The sequence below is a fragment of the Dermacentor andersoni genome, chromosome 3 (genome assembly GCF_023375885.2).
Source record: "Dermacentor andersoni chromosome 3, qqDerAnde1_hic_scaffold, whole genome shotgun sequence".
Taxonomy (NCBI): Eukaryota; Metazoa; Arthropoda; class Arachnida; order Ixodida; family Ixodidae; genus Dermacentor; species Dermacentor andersoni.
Genome location: NC_092816.1, coordinates 188120145 through 188140917, shown reverse-complemented (window position 1 = coordinate 188140917; position 20773 = coordinate 188120145). Strand labels below are relative to the sequence as shown.

At 45.7% G+C, this 20773-nt stretch overlaps 1 protein-coding gene across 2 annotated transcripts in view; it reads left to right on the top strand.

The window, feature by feature from the left end:
- The window catches only part of Nab2 (Nuclear polyadenosine RNA-binding 2), a 156100-nt gene that overhangs the window by 90254 nt on the left and 45073 nt on the right, over positions 1-20773 (top strand). For both annotated transcript variants that reach the window (XM_050172740.3, XM_050172738.3), the window contains 3 exons: positions 1827-1868; positions 2360-2465; positions 9860-10098. In XM_050172740.3, coding sequence (XP_050028697.1) covers positions 1827-1868; positions 2360-2465; positions 9860-10098 — 387 coding nt within the window. The remainder of the gene's footprint in view (positions 1-1826; positions 1869-2359; positions 2466-9859; positions 10099-20773) is intronic.

The window sequence follows — 20773 nt, the reverse complement described above, 5'->3', positions numbered from 1 at the left end:
GAGTCCGGTATGTCAGATTCGCTGGAAACAAGTGACTAGTACTCCACAAGTGGCAAAACAATATGCATCATGCCGTGCTGCAAAAGTTGTTCATTTTCAAAAAGTGAATAGAGTGGCCTACCAATGATTCTGGCTTTGGTGCGATTGTGGTGATGCCTATATTAATAAGCATTGGAAGTGCATAAAGCCGTGGAGGTAGCATAAGCTAAGAATGATTTAACGTCCAATCGGTGCACCAGTATGACGGCCTAGTACGAGTTCGTAGCGCCATTGTAAGCAAACTGCACTTTTAGTGAGTGATAACCCAGGCAATTCACCGTTCCCTGCTGCCTCTAGGAGCGGGACTGCTTGAAGTGCACGTCGCTTGGAGAAATGAAAGGAGTTGGTCATCGCTGTGTTGGCTCATCAAGATACGCACTGTGCAAGTACATAGCCAAAAGCAGCACGGGCACAAAGAATGCTGACGGCATGCGCTTAGTAGGCAATACGCTGCACCAATTGCAATGGATGATTGGCACCACGCAGCAGTAGGTACTGCATTTCAATGAAGTTACTGCATTTCAATAAAGTTCTGTCGGTTTTGCTCTAAAGTCAATCATTGTACAAATGTGCCCATATGTGTTGCGAAAAGGCTGACCAGTCATCCACACTGCCGCTATGTTTTCTGCCAAAGTTTCAAAATCCTTCTCACCTATGCACTATCACCCGGTCATACGAGGAATGGAATTTTTCACTGTTGTGGAGAAAAAAAAAGAGAAAAAAGAAATGTGTGTGTTTTAGGTAACGTTTACTGTGACATCACATATATTCCTTTGTTGGTAGCAGTGTAGACCCTGTCAAGGAATGCTGATTTGTACTTGGTGGTTATGTACTACCATTTAGTGTGTAGTTATGCTGCATTCCTGCCAGGTACATATTAAATAGGTTTCACTATGACTTGTGAATGAACAAACGCTTGACGGCCAGTACGAACACTGGCAAAGCTAGCATAGCAATGCAGCTTTACAATAAACTTTTCCTGCAGTTTGGGCACGATCTGGGGTAGATAAACTAGGCTTCACTAGTTTCGGTTTTGAGGAGGCGCCGGCAATGTGGCCGACGAGCATGCTGTAGTGATGCCAGTGACATAACAAAGCCAAAATATTGTTATTTCTGCTTGACTCAATCAGGCGAAGCCTAAATTATCGAATGGCGCACTGTAAGGTGTCTGAAGTTTCGGTTGCCTTCGTACATTAAGTCAGTGGGGTCAGCTTCAGGGCGACAGAGCAGTCCGAATAATTGAGTATGTTCGAATTATCTACTATAGATGACTGCTGGCTGTGTTTGCTACTATCGTTGCCACTTTAGTATTGCATTGCTTTCTGGGCACAAGTGTGTTCAAGTAAAGATATGGAATATTTCATTGACTCTTTCTTAGAGTTCGTGCCTCTTCACTGTGAAAGTAAAAAGAAATTAAAGGTTCCACGAAAAAAAATATTTACTGGTGTGTCAGTTTTCAACAAGGTCTCCCTTATCTCTAGACACTGCCAAAGAGAACTTCCTGTGATTGCATGAGCAGCCTGTTGTGTGGTATGCCACCCAGGATTCTTATTGCCACTGCAACAGCTGTTACTTGTGGGGCCTGAACATTGCACACACGCTGAGAATCTATGTAGTAGGAGACATGGATGTGCACTAATGATGTTCAGTTGCTCGAATATTTCATGCTTGTGCCTTTTTTTGTATATAGTACAGACTAAAACTTTTTTTTTCTTGTCAGAGGCATTCAGTCTTTGCTTCCACTGGTTGTCCTTGGCTTCAGATTGTCTTATTGATGTCTGTTGCAGTGGTGACCAGAGACAACGTTAGCTTGGAGCAAGATGATGCAGGTGAGTTAATGGCCGAGCCGAGATCTGCAACCTGACTTGTGCAGTGGAAGCCCCAGCAATGATTGAGGATCACTGAGGCAGCTTATAGACTATGGGTGCCCTTTAACTTGAACATATGAATAATAATCGTGTAGTCGCATCTGGAATATTAGTTATATTTGGTGAAATATTCATGGTGGATACCTGACCTCTCAGAGTCTTTCTACTGCCCATCGGCCCTTTCATTTCCAAAAATATTTCTTAAAAATTCACTGGCCTGAACTAAAAACCTACTTTCTACAACATCTAGATTTTAACTCATTCCTGTAAACGCAACAAACTGCATCGAATTCACTGCCAAGCAAAATGATCTCCCCTTTTTTATGTATTTAGATAGGAGCTGCTAAGGTAAAGCGTCCTCTTAAAGACACAAAAAGAAAGATGAGCGGAAAAATAACTTAAGCCATTGTGCCACATCAGTACTAGTGCCAACGCATGGCTCCTTTTTGTAGATCTGCTGGAATTGGATGTAGCCCACGAGGACGTGCACTCGGTGGTCAAGGACACCACGCCCACATCCACACCCAGTCGACTGAGCGGGGCTGATGATTCCACACCGTGAGTGATTGCTCCAAAAAAATCATTAAGCGCAGCACAGCGGCCGGCATCTGGTTCGGTACTGAAAGTTGGGCAAGGTGGTGTTGGTTCATTCTCAAAACACGAGCGAAGAGAGGAGACATTAAGAAGGAAAATACAACACAGGGGTCACCAGCACCTGAATTTAGTTTCCTGTCTTCAATAAAAACTCAATTGGTAATGAGCACTGCCTTGGTCTTTTCTATCTTCGCATCTCATCTCTTCATGCTGTTTCGAGAATGAACTGATCTTCACTTTTATTAGGGCAGTAACTCACCTGTGCACCTTTGGCAAATCAATGCTGGGGTTTATAAAAGGAAAAATATTGTAATTTGCTGAATTGTAGCACGAAGCTACAAAAGGGAATCCAAACGGATCTTTATGGATTTACTTCATAGCTTCGTGCTACAGTCGAGCGGACGACAAATTACCCCTTTTGTGAACATTCCTCCACGTCGTGGGTTTCTGCAGAACTGATTTGCCATATTCAGCATCCTTGGGCTTCCAGTTGTCGAATAATTCAGCCTTGCACTGCGATATGCTAGACTCCTGGTTAGCTAAGATGGCAGAGCAACTGCCCTGAAGTAGCATTGTTCCCTGGTTCGAGCCGTGGACCAGGCTGAATTTTTCTTCAGCTGCGAAGCTTTCTTTCTGAGAAACCCATACTATTAGGTTTCCCTTGTAGCTTTGCGCTACGGTCATGTGGGTGACAGTTTTTTCTCTGTCATCGGTCCTTTCAATTTTGGTGAACTTGTATTCCATCCAAATCCTGTGGTACAAAACTGGCTGCCTCGCATAACCTTCATGGTTGCTTCTTTGACCTGTGTTGAGGCACACTAGATGTAGACAGGCACGTACAAGTGCTTTATCACAAAGGAGGGTAACACAGTAAGAGCTCGTTGAAGTGTACCTGCTTAAAATGTACTAATGGTTAAAACATAGTTGCACCAAATTGCTAACCCAGTCTCCATAAAGCCTAATGGCTGACCGCTTAAGCCGTAGTGGTTCGACATCACGTGTCTAGTGGCTCAGTGGCTTTTCAGCCACCATGTCAGCTGCAGTGTTCCCCATCATAGTTTCAAGATGCACCTTTGTTATTGTCGCTGTGCTTTATATGCTTTGTGCTATCGCATGCTTTGCGCTATTGCATGATTGTGTGAGAGCCTGAAGTTTTTCAATCCATTGAAAGAAAGAAGAACCTCGCAGTTTCTATTTTAGCTGTCACTTACTGCAGCATCGCATTTATTTCTTTGTTGCTAGTGGCAGTGTACGTCAGGAGATGCAGATGTGCACTTGGCAGTTAGTGCATACTACCATTTAGTGAATGGTTATGCCGCATTCCCGTCAGGCATGTACTAATGAGGTTTCACTGTAGAAACCAATAGCTGTTTCAACAGAAGTGAGCAAATGCATCCACCTTGTAAATAATGTGCCTATGCCAAAGTATACTCCTTACTTAGATTGTTTAATGCTGCGTTGGAAGAAAATATTCATGTTGGACTACGAAACAGAACTTTTGTTGCACAGTTTACAGTGGAATGCGTTAACTTGGCTTTAGGTTGCGCATGAGGTTATCAAAGCAACAAGTCGCAAAAATAAGTGGTTGCAAAAGCCATGCCAAGCCATTGTGCTACCACCGTGAGTCATAGCACTGAGGTTCTGCTGTGGTGGCCCTATACAATATTTTAGAGTACAGTACTTAGGTGCCCGTTCCTACGGCGAGCGTCGGCGTTGTCCTTTGTAACCAAGCGAATGAGCACAGCAAAGGATGAAAGAGCAAATGGGGAGTGCGGATGAGCGAAGAGAGTGTGAGGAGGAAAGCGGAGGAGAAGAGTAGGGTGAAAGGGTGAAGAGGAAAGGGGAGTGCCGGAGGTGACTAAGCATGCAGCGATTAGGCATACAGCGAGTGCGGAAACAAAGCGCTGGTGTGGGCTTCAGACCCACTGCGCATGCCTGTGCCGCCGCCGCTGAGAATAAGCTCCGCGCGATTCAAGCGTTCTCGTGTTCACGCTTTCTTTCTGAACAGTGAGTGACGCAACCGGTGGAAATACTTTGTCTCTTGCTGCTGCTAAACAAGTTGTCTGAGCAGAGGTTCAGCACTGCTGCCGTCGAGAGGACCCTCTTGTTCATAATAAGATTCTTTGCCACAATATATCGCAAATTCAAAACACATAAACAGCTGCGCTCAAAATTTGCATTAGGGAGTATCATTATTGTTGGTAAATTTTCTTTAGCTTCCTTTTTTTTCTATACAGCAGAACCCTGCAATAACGAAATCGCTAAGGAAAGTGAAAAAATTTGCTTTTGCGAGGATTTTGTTGAAGAGAAATGAGACAGCACAGTAGGGAATGCATCACAAAACGAACTTTCACTGTCGAAATTCCACTCGCCTACTTTTGCGAGCCTTGCTCGAGGCTATAGAATCGCATAGCAGCAACACAAAGTCTACCCTATATGTTGGTTGGCAAAGGTGGTACTGCTATGGAGTGGTCTTCTGGGTCAATTGCTTTCAGAGATACAATCACTTTTGTGAGATTTTGCAAACTCGGCACCACACATGGAACAACAATGTTCAATGCACACAACAGTGTCCCTTAATTCATGCTGTTGCTTGTCGGTGCGAAGTGCAAGAGGGGTCGTATCTCGTATCACCCAAAAGTGATCAACCGATAATACTTTCTTTTCATGCAAATATATGTCCGTGACACTGAATCCAGATGAGATTCTTGTCGGGTGGTACCAAAACCAGTGTTCTTGAAGCAAGGAATGCATATTTTTGGACAATCACTCAATCATGGCTGCATACGTGGCAGCCCATGCTGCAGCTGTCATCTCAAGACCATAAACAAATCCACATTTGTGGAATGTAAATTTCTTTGTTTTTGCTGCAATTTTTTCCCCACAAACTCGCTGCATCACAGATGCACTGCGCTAAATATAAAGAAACCGTCTTTACACATAAATAGACATGGTGTCATGTCATTTAATATGGCCAATCAACAAACAACAAAACGGCAGCCACAACTTGTTCCCAGCGCTTGGTTATTTTTCTAAACAAAAATGGTCGCACTCACACAAATGTAATGTGGTAGTATTGCACACTTTAACACTTCCGTGACCGCTAAAAATTGGTAGTTTTCGGATGGTCTAGCAAATATTTTTTTTCCTGTCACAGAAAATGCTTGATGGTAAAGTGCATGGTACCAAATTGTATCGGAAGGAATTATCTTTCCAACGGTATTAATTTCAAACAACATATGTATTGAATTAGTATAAAAGAATTATGAAAATAAAATTACAAAAAAAACGAGAAAGATTTATGAAAACATCAATGCTGCTTTGCACAAAATAAAACTAACCTAAAAAATTTTCAGAATATACATTTTGAACGTAATGGCCTTATGCAATAATCTTCCAAATATAAGCTCTTTATGTACAAAATTTCTTAAAACTATGAGAAACTACGAGCGCTCGTACCCCGACTATGACGGTGCTTTAAAATTCCCACGCAGTGGAAAAGAGAAACATAAAATGAAACTGATAAAATAGTTTCTCTTTAACCTATTAGATGGCACTAACTGTCCAGAAGCACTCAGAGAGCGCCAAAATTTGAATTTGTAACCATAGATAGCATGCTATCGATGGGAATAGGCGCGGTCACGAAAGTGTTAAAGGGAAGCTGAAACGTTTTCCAGAAAAAATTAGTGGAGAGCTGTACGTCATGTACGTTTCAACCCTCCGAATTCGAATGTCGCAATGAAATTGAGCGAAAGAAAGCGCAGATTTTATTTCGACGAAAAGTGGAGCAGCTGACTCGGGGCAGCTTGCGCGCCTCGTTTTCGCCTGTGATTGGTTGGGCACCTTGTGACGTCAACAATGGTGTTCGTCCGGACCGACCGCTGCCGCTACACATGAAGCACAGTGTAATGTAGTTTGGTGCTGTTTTGCTGAGACGGTAATGGAAAGTTTCGAAAGCTTGTGTTTCTGTGAGGAGTTCGGCGTTTAGTCCAAACCCCGTGAGAGTGATTTTGAGCGTGACGGCCACGGGCGACGGCTTCGAGCGACAAAACGGGCCGTCACTTGAACAGATCGCTCGATGTTGTCACTCAATCGCTCGTTTCTAGAAATCTAGAACTCATCACTCGTCACCCGGAAGTGCTATGAGCGACTAGACAATAGGGCAAAGCCGGAACTGGATGTACATAACTCAAATACTACTGCTTGCCGCACGGAATGAGCAAACTATTGAATTTTACACGTGCAAGAATAAGAACCTAGTGCAAGGCCTTCAGAAATATTTTATGCTCCTTTTCACAGTAAAGTACATCAACTTAAATAAATAAAGCATGCGTCACGCTAGTTTCGGCGCGTATATTGCTGCCCTCATACCGGGAAATTGTTGCTCAAAGCCGTCGCTCGCGTGGAGTTCGGCTTGTAGGCGACGAGTGAACATGACAGCCATCTACCGTATTTACTTGCATAATGATTGCACTCTCGTAATGATCGCACCCCTGAATTTTGTCGTCAAAATTCGATTTTTTTTTATTTTCCGTGTAATGATCGCACCCCGAACTTGCTGCAGCGATATGTCGTGTGCCAAGTGTAGCTAATAATGATCGTGCTTACCATCTGTCGAATGCTACACGAACGAACCAAGCGGTCTGCACGCTCCAAACATTCTTAAGTAGATGCCTCATTTCATTACTTTCATCACTTTCCGCACTTCCATGGCAAAAAGAGGTACAACCAAACTTGCCTTTACTATGTGTAGGCTTTTTAATGATAGCGGTCAACAACAACAAAAAAAAGGCGCCTTTCGATTCTTCTCATCTGCACTCGTGGGCACGCAACAAATCGCTAGCGGCAACTATAGTAGCCACGTTTACACTGATATGTTAAAAGTGTACCTTATTCATACGCCAACGCTTGTAACACAGCTAAGATATTCACCCACCCTTAGCGCAAACGTGCGGTATTAGGATAGTAGTGAAGACAGATGGCGCAGTTTCCGCAGCATGCCCGCCATGTGTTTCTATGTCACTGGCAGCTAAGCGCGCCCATCTGTTTCTGCCCCCTTAAAGTGGACCTCGCTACGTTATTGCCGCAAACTTGCTGATATTAACAATATTATTCATTACTGATACGGAAGAAACTGTTTCAATTTACGTAATGTACTCACAAGAAGAAAAAAATAATCGTGTTCGGCTCGTTCGGCTTACTCCGCCGGCCGCCATTTTTGTTTTGGTGTCCCGCACCCGCATCCCGCAGCAAATGCGGGACGAAAAAAATTTTTTTTTTTTCTTTTCGCGGGAAATTTAACCCACGTAATGATCGCACCCCTGAATTTGTGTCAATTTTTTCTGACAGAAAAGTGCGATCATTATGCAAGTAAAATGGTATGTCGCCTCACTTGTCGCCGTCGTGTGTTTTAGTCATCGTAGATTTGAGCCATCGCTGAAGAATGCATTTCCTGTTGTAAGCTACGATTTATCCAACCTACTTTCTGCAGTTAAGGAGGGGAAGTGCCCAGCGGAAGTATAAACCCCATACAAGATCACTTGTATGGGGTTTATATTTAGTAAAGCAATCATGGGATTTATACTTTACTCCCTACATGTACAAACCGATTGCGAAGAGCCGGCCTCTCCAGGAAGCAAAAAATGCTGGTGCAAGCAGTGCTTTCAACGCGAATGAAGGCAAAGTGTTAGCATATCCTCGTGTTGGAAATGTTTTTTGGTATGCTTTTTGCTAAGCTGCACTCAGCGATCCAGTGAGTTCTTTTCCGGGCAAAGAGCTGTAGTGTTATGTTTCTGCATGCCTCATCGCAAAACGTAAGCGGTAATGCGATCTTCAGCATTTGTGCGCTGCTCCAAAGCTGTCGGCAATCTACACAGACGGTTTAAACGCGGGAAAAGTTTACCGGCTCTTGTAGCACGTGTAGTGTAGAACCTTCATCAGCACGCCATCCGCATTCTACTCGTAACCGGCGAATTCCGTACGCTACCTGAGATAGTCAGTTTCTCTATGTGCGCGAGAGAAGGGGGAGCGCAGTATCCTGTCATGAGCCGGCTTTCCAACACATCCAAACTTTACACTTGCACTGCATTATGGTAGCTGCATGCAGGCTGTTTCACAACGCACGTGTGAATAGAAAATTTGCAGCGCTTTACGACGAAGCCTGCGTCAAGGGTGGGAGCTAAACATGCACCTTCTGTTAAGCATAACATGAAGGAGTACCCAAAGCACTCATTATTGATTTAACTCTGGTAGTAATCGTCGTCACAGAAGTGGCTAGAGCACAGCACTGTTTTTTCTTGAGTGCTTGAAATTCTTTCATTTCACAGCAGCCTCCCACTTAGCTGAAAGCTTCTTGTCTTGCAGGAAGTAATAGAAGACAACATTGTCACGGCCGCTAGTTTTCGTGCAACTGCACAGAACGCCGGCATGTTCAGCCCACCACTTCAATTGGTGGTGCACACGTCAACTACCACTCTACATAGACACAAACAAAGGAATGCAGGGTCGAGCGAAGCAGCTTATGACGGCACGCACGCAGATACAAGCCCGGTCAAGCACGGTCGCGGAGACTGCGAAGGAACGGAACACCAGTGTTGACGTCACTACGCCACAGTTTCCTGTCTCCGCTCGCATCTTCAGCGTCAGCAGCATTGTGCAGTGTTCGACGGGGGCTGATTGACAGCGCAATTTTAACCGACGATTACGTTGCTCCTAAGTGAAAAATCCCCCCAAAAATTTTACCTGCATTGTTTGTAAGGTTACCGCATCCGTATATGAGCGTCATATTGAATTCGACGGACTCTTCAGCTTCCCTTTAATAGCAAAGCAAAGGCGGCATTTGAGCAGTTTTTGATGTCTGCTAGCCTTGCGCAAGTAAGTAATATGTGGAGTAACCTTCTAGCAAATTTTGTTGATGCTGGATTATGGTTCAGCGACACTTCATTTTTGAGAGATATTAAATGCAAATCCTCTGGGCGTTCACCGGGGATACGAAAATATTTCATTGTCATGGAAATCCCATGGCATCATGGGATTTCGTTATTGCAGGTTTCAACTGTACTCTTATTAACATGAGCTGCACTCATTGGCTTAAAGCTCTTAGATATGAACTGCACCTGTATCAGTACTCTGTGGTTAATTCCAGCGCACATGTGTCGGAAATCTGCAGGTTCCACAAGCTTGTCATGTCGCCATTGTGTTCATATAAGTTGCTTTGTGGTTAATTTGAATACCACTGCAAGAGACAGGACAGGAAGTAATGCTTTTGGATGGTACACACCCTAAATAACTAAATGAATGAATGAATTTCAGTCAGTCTTGGTATGAGAAATGTTGTGAGCAAGGGTGGTCTATTGCAGTGGCCGCCAGGGCAGCTCAGGCAGCACGCCGTCTTCATCCCAGTGGCCACGCTTTGTGGTCACCCTTGACGGTGTGGATCCGACGAGCTTCAAGAGCAGCAACAGCCACCGCGATGTGCTGACCACAGGTCACGACCTTGAGGAGCTGCCCGAAGAGGACGAGGAACAGCTCGTGCCAGCTGCTTCTCAGAGGCCACCAGTCAAGAGCCGCTTAATGATAGCACCAGTCTCCGATGCCGGTTAGTGACCTGCACACGAATTGCAGCTCAACAGTTTTGCAAATCGCTTTGAGGAGCATAATTAGAATGTCCCAAGTGTGTGCCTGGGTGTGCTGGACTGATCGGCACAAGTGGTAGATGCATTGGGTCAACCTCTTATTTTGCAAGGACAAAATGAGTAGTAGCCAAGGTTGACCTGCTTGAGGTAATTTCAAGGCAGAAAGCACATGAAGGGAGACACTTATTGCAAGACATTCCAGCTAAGACATCAGTTAACTCTTTCCCTACCCTAAAAAAGAAAGAAAATTGTACCAGATTTACCGAAAATGTTTTTTGCTCAGCTTCCTGAGCTTTTTTTCCTGAATAACACGGCACCATTGTTTTAATTTGGTGGGTTTTCTTTATTTCACAAATTGCGGGGTTCCTTTATTTCACAAATTGTGTAAGAAGATAGGTTGAAGAAGACTTCACTGCATGGCCCTGGTGTCTAGCAAAAAGGCATTTTGCAGGGCTAGATGTGCTATGAAAAGAAGAGAATACAATGAAAAAATCACCTAAACGTTACAAAAACATGCACATGAATAGCAGCCACTTTTACACAGCTCTTAAACCAGTTAATAGGGTGTCTTCGTATAGTAGACTCATGCGCTGCCGCAAGGTCTGCCGGGCCATCCATAGAAGAGTCGTCATCAGACTCATCAGATGAGAACCTGTCACTTTCTGCTTCTGAGCAAAACTCTACAGAGCTGTGGTGTAAGGAAGGGTCGTCAAAATTAATTTTTATGCTTGCTTTCATTGTTTTGCTTTGAGGAGGCAGCTATGCTTTATGTGGGAGTGTCAGAGGCGGCAATATAATGAAAAACAACACAAATGGCACAGCATGGACAAGTGTGGCCATATAGTGTCAGGAATCGCAACTAGATGCAATAGGACGAGTACTGTCGTCATAGGTTCACTGTGTGATAAATTTTTGTTTATGGTGACTATAGTCATCTTTGGTTATATTGGTACAAAATTTCATGACGGCTGTACTTGTCAATGGGAGGTAAAGGGTTAAAGGGCTCCTCACCAGGCCCTTTTGCAAATTTTGGCTAGACACTGGAAGCTGTAAACTTCTGTCATAGGAATTTTTTACCGAATTAATTTCTTGAATTCGTTCGTTGTTGGAGGAGACTGAAGAAATTAACTGCCCCGTTATCATGCTGCCAGGAGGTGAGCGTTGCTGTCACCAGAGACATTCTCTCCCTCTCCTCTAGTAGTGTTCCCGAGTGGTGCTCCTTCCCTGTCTTCTCCCATACCAGAGCCGTGGGACGTACGGCAGCCTAAGCCCCGCCTTCTTTTTTGCGGCATTGCGCCTTCCGAATTGGATGATTAGTCAGGGTGAGTGATGAAACACTCACTGCAAAGAGGAATGTCTGTGTGTGACCGTGGCTCTCTGGCTGGGAGTGCGCGCTACCTCCAGTGTGAAGGAAGCGCGGTGTTGCTTTGAAATGTCAGCTGCTTTTGCAGTGTGCAGCACCGTTATACTTTGCATACATACTGTACTTTCCAGTCTATAAGTCACCCCCCCTTCAAAACGGCAGTGTTTCTCCCCTCCAAAAAAACATATACCGTATAAGTCGCACCAGTGTATAGGATGCACCTGTTCATTCGGTAAGCAATTTAACAAACATACAGTGATGTATCACTTCGGGAATGCGGGTCACACACAAGCTGTGATATGGTCACTCCAGGCACATTTCTGTCGTCGTGGCCGCCGCGATGTTTCGTTAAAAGTCCAAGAGCAATGACATTGTCCCCGCACGCTGTATGCTGTATGTGCGAGTGAAAGCATGCCACGTTGAGCCGAATTGCGCACAAGGGAGGAAAGCGGCAAGGCAGCGTGGGAAGGCAGTGCAGCAGGGGGGATGGCTTGTACTCTGGTAGCAACTGTGTAGTTTGCACAGCGGTGGGCGCCATATCTTGAAAGCGATCTGCAGATGCTACGACTTCGGTGTCAGTCGACTCGCGGTTGGCCTGTCACTGCTTGTGTTGCCGCTCCGTCCTCGCACGGCGCTCATCTCTTATTATAATCATAATCTTAACCATAATCTTATTACATGTAGATTTTACGTACTTTACAGCGACTATTTTTAAGCCCCTTTACAGCCATGTCACATAACTTTATAGAACTCATCACTCCACTGCGAAGTCGCTAACGCTGGCGTGACGCTCCTTGGCCATACCTGGTCCGAGATACATTCGTTCATTCAGAAATGCGCCTGGAGTGTCCATATCATTGATTGCGCGTGACCAGCGTTCGTGAAGTGAAACGTCACTATTTTCTTTTAAATTGCTTACCGAATGAACAGGTGCATCTTATACACTAGTGTGACTCATACCATATTTATTCGAATCTAGGCCGATAGTTTCTTCCAAATAATCATGTACAAAACTTAAGGGTCGGCTTAGATTTGAAGATTTTAAAAAAAATGCGCCTGTTTGTAACTGAAAATTAAAAATAGGGCCCATAGCTGGCGCCATCTAGAAAAGTCAGTATCGCAACCACTACTAGCCGGGCCAGTAGCCATCTTAAATGTGCGAGCGATGTCATCGCTTTGATCTGTGTCGTATCGGAGCTGGTTTTATGGTATCGGCATGTGGTGTGGCGTTATTGTAATGGCACACTACAGTGCCACTTTCAAACATAAAGTTGTGCTAGCTGCAGAGGCATAGTAAGCCAGGCGGGACTTCAGCATCGATGAGAAAAACATCCGTCATTGGAAGAGGCGATGGGAGACCCTTTTGCATGTGCCGCAATGAGGAGATGACAGAGATAAGCAAGATAAGCGCACAATAACAGAGAGGAGCTGTTCACTGAGATTGCGCCGCGTTTCGACGCGTGCGATTCCACACTGTCTGCGCATGCATGCGCGCAGATGTGAGCTTGCGCGCGTCCGCAAGCCTATGTGTGGTCTGGGCTATAGAGACGAGGCTAATAGTGGTGCTGACGTAGAGGGAGTTCGGCACGTTCATATTAAATAACTGCTGTTATCATTTTATGAACGCTATCCTCACTTTTTTTGTTCGCCCTATACTCCAGGTGAGTTTTTAAAATTTTTTCTGGCTTCGGACATTCAGGGGTCGGCTTAGAATCGGGACCGGCCGAGATTCGAGTAAATACAGTATGTGCTTTTTTTCGGAAAAACTGCCAAAGGGCCTGGCCACATTTCATCATCGTTGTCATCATCAACTTGGAAGGTCTCGAAACCAGGGTTTCAAACCATCGAGGGTGGGCTAACGATGCCCAATGGGTGTGGTAAGGAAACAGTTCAATGCAACTGAGCTTGTCTCTGCAGTGTAATATATTAATGCCAGTTGCTGTAAGAAGAAAAATTACTCAATTTTCATGCTACAGTAGGTTTGTCGAAGTATTAAAATCTGCGTACTTGCCGATAGATTGCACAAACATAAATATATTGTTGCGGGGAAGAGAATGATGAAGGTGTCTCGAGAGAAGAACGAAGGCTGTGGCTGCTGCTTGGGCGCCATTTCTGTCTCCTGTAAGTACACACTTGTTTGCATCTGTGTGCCTGCCTCTTTCCTGTATCATTTTATTGGAGCTGCGGGGTACAAGCTCGGAACTTTGCAGCAGACGTCACCTACCTGCCGCCACAATGGCCGACGAAGCAACAGCGTCTCAGCAGTCTGTGCCTACAGTCATCCTGGTCCATCCACAAGACCGGGGAACATTTTGTGGCACGGATGGTTCTGACATTAAGGACTTGCTTGATATTTGCGAGCAAGTTTTCAACCACAAGTGGGATCAGACGGTAGTGCTAGGTAACCTCATATTCTATCTTCGAGGAACACCATGGAAATGGCATGAGGTGCATGAAGTTAACCTAACTAGGTGAGACATCTGTAAAGAGAAACTGCGAGACCTGTTTGGCCGACTTGTTGGTCGTCAGTTTGCAGGGAAAAGGGAGCTTGGATGCTGCGCTGAGACGTCAACAGAATCTTATATAAGATGTGCTAGCCCTCTGCCACAAGGCCAACAACAACATGACAGAGGCAGGCAAAGTTGGCCACATCTTAAAAGGCGCAGCAAATGATGCCTTCAACCTTCTTATGTGCACGAACTGTGCGACGGTGGATGCAATTATCAAAGAGTGTCAGCGCTTTGAACAAGCGAAAAGTCACCAAATCCCACAAACGTTCGACAGGCTTCCCAATACCGCCGCGACCGTGCAAAGACCCACCACAGTTAACACTGGTGTTGGAGTCACAAGACATAACATGCATTATTCCCCGCGAGCTGGAGGCCATGTCTCTGGCTCGAGTTTGGTCTGGCTTATGGGCAGCCTGCCCTCCATTGCACTGATACAAGCTGTTGACCTCATTGTGGGCCTTGACTTTCTTTCAAAACACTCTGCCCAAATGGGCTCTTCCTCTGGTATTGTACATTTGGATCTGCCGTTTCCTATCAATGCCACTTCTAGTACAGCACGTCGCTTGTGTTCTGTTGAGTTCACCCGTCTGTCTCCACAGGCCGCTACAAATGACCTCGTGACCACTTGTCTTCCCGTTCCTGATGGCGAGTACGTCGTATCCCCCATCGCTGATGTGGGTCTCTCGCGCATATTGTGCTGCTGAACGCCACCATCCGAATCCTTGAGAATTGTACTTGCCTACTTGTCCTCAGTTTTGGATTTTCAATGCACGTTCTACCCCACGGCATCGCCTCAGTGCACATCACGCCAACAGAAGAATTCCAGATTTCTTCCTTGATCCCTGAAGCAGCCCGCCCCAGCACTAGTGGGCCCCTGCCGCCCGCTCTTTTGTCGTTTTTGCCTACTGAGGACATTTGTAATACGATTGCACCTAATATTCCTTCTGAGCACAACATAACCTCTTCGTAGTCTTCTCTTGTCTTATAGAGATATTTTTGACCTGGATGATTGCCCTCTCAGACTGACATCTGTAGTCACCCATCGCATCAACACTGATGATGCCAGCCTCATTCATAGACCAGGAGAGAAGAAGAACATAAACGACAGGACCGGCGCCGGTCCTGTTGTTTGTGTTTTTCTTATGTCCTGGTCTGTTGCGCCTTGCTCTTTACTCATTCAAGCATGAACCAACTAGCCCAAGCAAGAGTTTTAGTTGACCATTCATAGGTGACCTTAATCGCATTTCCGCAGCGGAGCAGGTCATCGTACAGAAAGAAGTCGACAAGATGATGGACAAGAACATTATTGAGACATCCCCGGTTGTCTTGGTAAAGAAAAAGGACAACTCTTGGTGCTTTTGCATTGAGTATCGTCACCTTAACAAGATAACAAAAAAAAAAAGATGTGTACCCACTGCCTCGCATAGATGATGTCCTTGATTGTCTTCGCAGATCACAATATTCTTCTTCAATTGACCTCTGTCTGGCCTATTGGCAGATTGGCATAGTGATGAGATGGACTGTGAGAAGACCGCCTTTATTACACCAGATGGTCTTTACCAATTCAAAGTTATGCTGCTCTTTGGTTTATGCAATGCCCCAGCTACATTTAAGTGCCTCATGGACTATTCTGCATGGCTTGAAGTGATCAGCATCTCTTTGTTATCTTGATGATTCAAGTGCATCATGGACTCTTCTGCATAGCTTGAAGTGATCAGCATCTCTTTGTTATTTTGACAATGTGACTGTGTTTTCACCGACTTTTGAGAGTCACCTTCAGTGCCTCGTACTGTCCTGTCTGTCTTTCGCGGTGCTGGCCTTCAGCTCAACTCATTGAAGTACCATTTTGGCCGCCACGAAATTACTGTGCTCAGACATCTCGTGAATGCTGTGGGAATACGCCTGGCCCGGAGAAAGCTTGCACCGTGCGCAATTTGCCTGTTCCATGTTCACCAAAAGATGTCCAAAGCTTTAAAGGATTATGTTCGTATTTCCACTGCTTTGTTAAAGGATTTGCCGATATCACTCATCTACTCACCGACCTTCTCAAGAAGGATGCGCCTTTTTCTTGCGGACCACAGCAAGTCCAAGCCTTTGCTACCCTTATTGAGTGGCTAAAAATTTCTCCGATTCTGTCTCATTTTGACTCCTCAGTTCCCACTGAAGTCCACACAGATGAGAGTGGCCATGGCATCGGTACCGTACTTGGCCAGCGTCAACAGGGTCAAGACTGTGTAATCACTTATGCCAGCCACCTTCTTTCTGCGCCTGAACGAAATTACTTGATCACTGAATGGTAAGGCCTAGCGCTTGTACGGGCAGTCGCGAAATTTTGACCATACGTGTTCGGTTGCAGCTTCTGCTTGGTAGCTGATCACCGCACCCTTTCTTGGCTCTCATTGAAGGACCCAACAGAATGGGTCGCTCATTGAGCCTTACGTCTTCAAGAGTACACCTTCTCCATTGTGTATAAATCAGGACGTCTGCAATTAGACGCTGGCTGCCTGTCCTGCCATCCTGCGAATACGCCGGACTTCGCCGATGCTGACTCTGACATTTGCATTTTGTCCATCTCCGACTTGTTCCATATCGGTGACGAACAACACTAATCCTGTCCTTCGCACCATGATGGACTGCCTAACCTCCATGCCGAGTGACCCTTCACCCTGAATGCACCCCGCACGATCATCGATGATCGTTGCAGCGTTCACCCTGATGGTCCCGAGCTCCTGCTAGTCGTTCCAGGGCACCTCCGACTTGCCGTGCTCCAGCAGCTACATGATGCTCCTGCCGCTGGACACCTGGGTGACAATCATATGTACGACTGCATGAAACGCCGCTTTTTCTGGCCCGGAATTTATCGCTTTGAGCACCCTTATGTCGCTGCTTGCAATCTGTCAGTGCCGGATGACACCTGCATTACCTCCTGCAGGTTTCCTTCAACCTATTGACATCACCACAGTCATATATCCGTGTGGGGTTCGACCTGCTTGGCCCTTTTCCTATTTCTACCAAAGGAAGCAAGCGTATTGCAGTGGCAACAGACTATGCAAGAAGATATGCCATCACGTGAGCAATTCCAACCAACTGCGTGACAGATGTCGTCGACTTTCTGCTCCACAATGTAATCCTGCGACACGGCGCCTCTCGCCAGTTACTTATGGATTGTGGCCGTTACTTCCTATCGAAGGTCATCGATGATATGCTCCGCTCCTGTGCTACTGAGCGCAAAGTCACCACCACGTACCACCCTCAAAGGAATGGCCTCACCGAACGCCTCGACCGCACGTTAACTGAAATGCTTGCCATGTAAGTTTCTTGACGATCACCATGACTGGGGTATCACTCTGCCATACATTACATTTGCTTATAATTTGTCTCGTCCCGTCACGACTGCATTTGCGCCATTCTGCTTTTTGTTTGGGAGCGACCCTGCATTGCCCATGGACATATTACTTCCCTACGAATAACAGTCCCCAACTGCTTACGCTCGTGATGCTATTGTCCTTGCCGCCCAGCCTCGACAAATCGCTCATGGTTGCCTTACTGCCTCGCAAGGTGCCGAAAAGTGCCGTTATGACCGTCGGCACCGAGAAGCACATTTTCCACCTGGTGCTCTTGTGCTCCTCTGGACACCTTCACGTCATGTCAGATTGTCCGAAAAACTCCTATCGCCTTACTCTGGTCTGTACAAAATCTTGCATCTACTCTCTGACGTGGCGTACAAGATTGCACCGGCAGGCGAGTCTTCAATGCGTCCCAACATAAGCAGCGATGTTGTTCACGTTGCTAGACTCAAGCCCTATGCACCTGCCTTAATTGATCCTCCATAACCTTCACCGGGACGGAGCTACCCTGCCGTAGGGGTGATGTTGCAGGGAAGAGAACAATGAAGGTGTCTCGAGAGAAGGACGAAGACAGGGGCTGTTGCTAGGACGCCATTTCTATCTCCTGTACATACGCACCCGCTTGCGTCTGTGCACCTGCCTTTTTCCTGTATCTATATAAAATGAATTGCAAACCAATTGAATCTTCAACTATATTTCTTTCATATTAGGACATGATCCACGTTCCAACTTATATATGTCCTAGATATGCCTATTTATGTACAGCCAGCGGACGTTCAAAACAGGATGTCCAGAGGACATCCGAAAGGGAAATGGACTTGTACATACTATGGACATCCATGATCAGGGATGCAAGTGCTGTGCCAATTGCACCATCTTGTGCCAGCTGCGCCAACCTCTGCCGAAAAACACTAATTTCGAATGAAGCTGCCAAATTTAGCCGGATGTGCGTGTTCAGTGGCAACCACACAGACATAGACATTAACTGGCTAGCGTTTAGCCCTATCCAAGCCTAAGCAATCCACTGCAGCATCGGCATTTTTGGAATGTGGATGTGTTCTGTGGCATAATTGTAACTATGCCTCAAGAAAGTGAAAACTGTTTTGTGCTAACGATGCATTACAAATGTTTTATAAATGAGCTGCATGTTTGGGTATATGCGGACCAGCTAAATATGATTTGAACTGTTGCTCATTTCACAGGGCAGTGGGGAAGGAAAGCCGCTCTGATTGAATAAGGTCATACAGTCTGCTCAGCGTGTAGCTGTTCTGTTTTATTATACATTTTAGCACTCGATTTTGTGCCCTATTGGTACATCCGTGTCGATTAATGGTCAAAAGCTGTGCATGTGACGTTCTAAATCTATTTCGTACGTGCACCAGGTCAGGTTACTGGGATGGTAGTATGGTACACGGACAAACGACCTGCTTGTTTTCATGAAACTTCTTGGTCACAAATATCCAATGGCAACTGCAGTCGTCACTCAAGTTCGCACTCCGGGTACGCTATATTCTGCAGGGCCACACCACGCAAGATCAGGCTCTTGCCGTCGCAGAACACAAGCCAAGGATGCAAAGTTTCATATTTAGTCAACCTTAGCGGCCAAATTGTGGTCATAATTAAACGTTAGGCTAAGTTGCGAACTTCTGAAATGGCATTCACGGCAACGATGTTCACGACGCGACTTGCGCATATTGAGTGCAAAAATTTTAATAAACCAAGGTTCAGCGTACGAAATGTCGGTTACCATTTTATACTGCGTTTATGGAGCCTGTGGCGGAACCATGAATAAGCCCAAATAATCGAGCTTATTCACCATATTGCTCGACACAGCAGAAAGCCAGTGAACATTTTTATCCCTCTATTGCTTTCAAAAATATCTTGGAGCTTTCTCTTGGCAAGCAATGTGAAAAACACTGGCAAAGTTTAATGACCAGTACGTCAACTCCACATTTATTCTGTGGTATTCTGCTATCTTAACTGAAGGTTACCAAGAATTAAAGATTACTTAAGGGCACTATGCGAACGGCATTCATTGTACCTTGATTGGAGTTGTCCCGAATTTTTGGTGTGCATCTTTGGTCCCTATTAAAAGCGAAGTAGCGAAACCTTGTAATGGTTCACTTTCCTAACTGTTACGAGAATGTGGCCCAGGTTTGCACATACGTAATATACGCATTGCACTATATATGACAACGCTTACGTCTTTGAACACTTACATTACTGGCATAGAGAGGCGTTGTCACGAGAATTACAAAAAAGAAAGAAGAGAAAAAAACATTTCGGGGGCTTTTTCTCTGTTCTTTTCTTCCCTTCTCTCTTATTTTTTTTTTTTTGGGGGGGGGGGGGGGGGGGACACACACAAGACCTAGGTCGCTATACGCAGTCAAACCTCCGTATATCGAACGTGGATATATCGAATTATTGCATGTATCGAACACTTTCTATATGACCTGGAAAATCGCATGCATCTTTAATTTTTTATTCCAAACAGGGTTGGACATAAAATGTATATATTGAACTCCGTCACTCTAGACCACTTGCGCTCTGTTGACAGGCAGTGACCTTTTCCACAACACCCTCGAAGATAGCGGTGGCACAATGGGCATTCCCGGCTGCTGCGCACTATAGCTGCACACATCGCTCGCTCCGAGGGTGCCATTTGAACGTAGTGGTGTACACACGACGCCACTTGGCTGGTTCAACGTCAACGACGCATTGCATTTGCCGCACTGACTCCACCTCGGTGCTGTGCTGTGCGCCTGCCATGCCTTGCGAGAACTGCCGGTTTGCATCCGCAAAGTTGTCTGACAGCACGCGCTCACTGGGCTCATTCATAGATGCCTTGGCAGATGCCACTTAATACTTCGTTATTGACAGTGTTTCAAGATGCTTTGACTGACGGACGTGGAGATCGCAGCAGAAGTAGTGGCCAAACGAAGACTCTGCCAGGGTTGGTCCTGCAAGTGCTGATGTTGCCCCGCTCCCGACTACAAATTATGCTGTAGCTGCTTTGGTCCTATGCTACCGGCCTATCGCTTGTGGACCTTTTAGACTATGTTGAGAACTCCGTATTTAAGCATGCAGCTGCCAATACGAAGAAGGCTACACTGCTGCAGTACTGTCAGCCAAATAAATAAATACTTTGTGTGACGCTTCAAGTGAGTATTCACTGCGCCACGATTGGGACGCAATCGAGAATTGTTGTTCGGAGCACCTGTTCGGTTGCGCTGTGCGCGATTGCCCTAGACCGCGCCGACTTCGCACGGCTGAGGAAATAGGTGCAGCTTACGCGGCGCAATCGACTGCGTGCTCCCGGCAGACGAAGCCGGCGCGGCCTAGGCCAATTGCACGCGGAGCAACCGAACACGCACTCCAAACAGAAATCCTTGATCGTGCCCTTGGTTCAGAAGTTTTC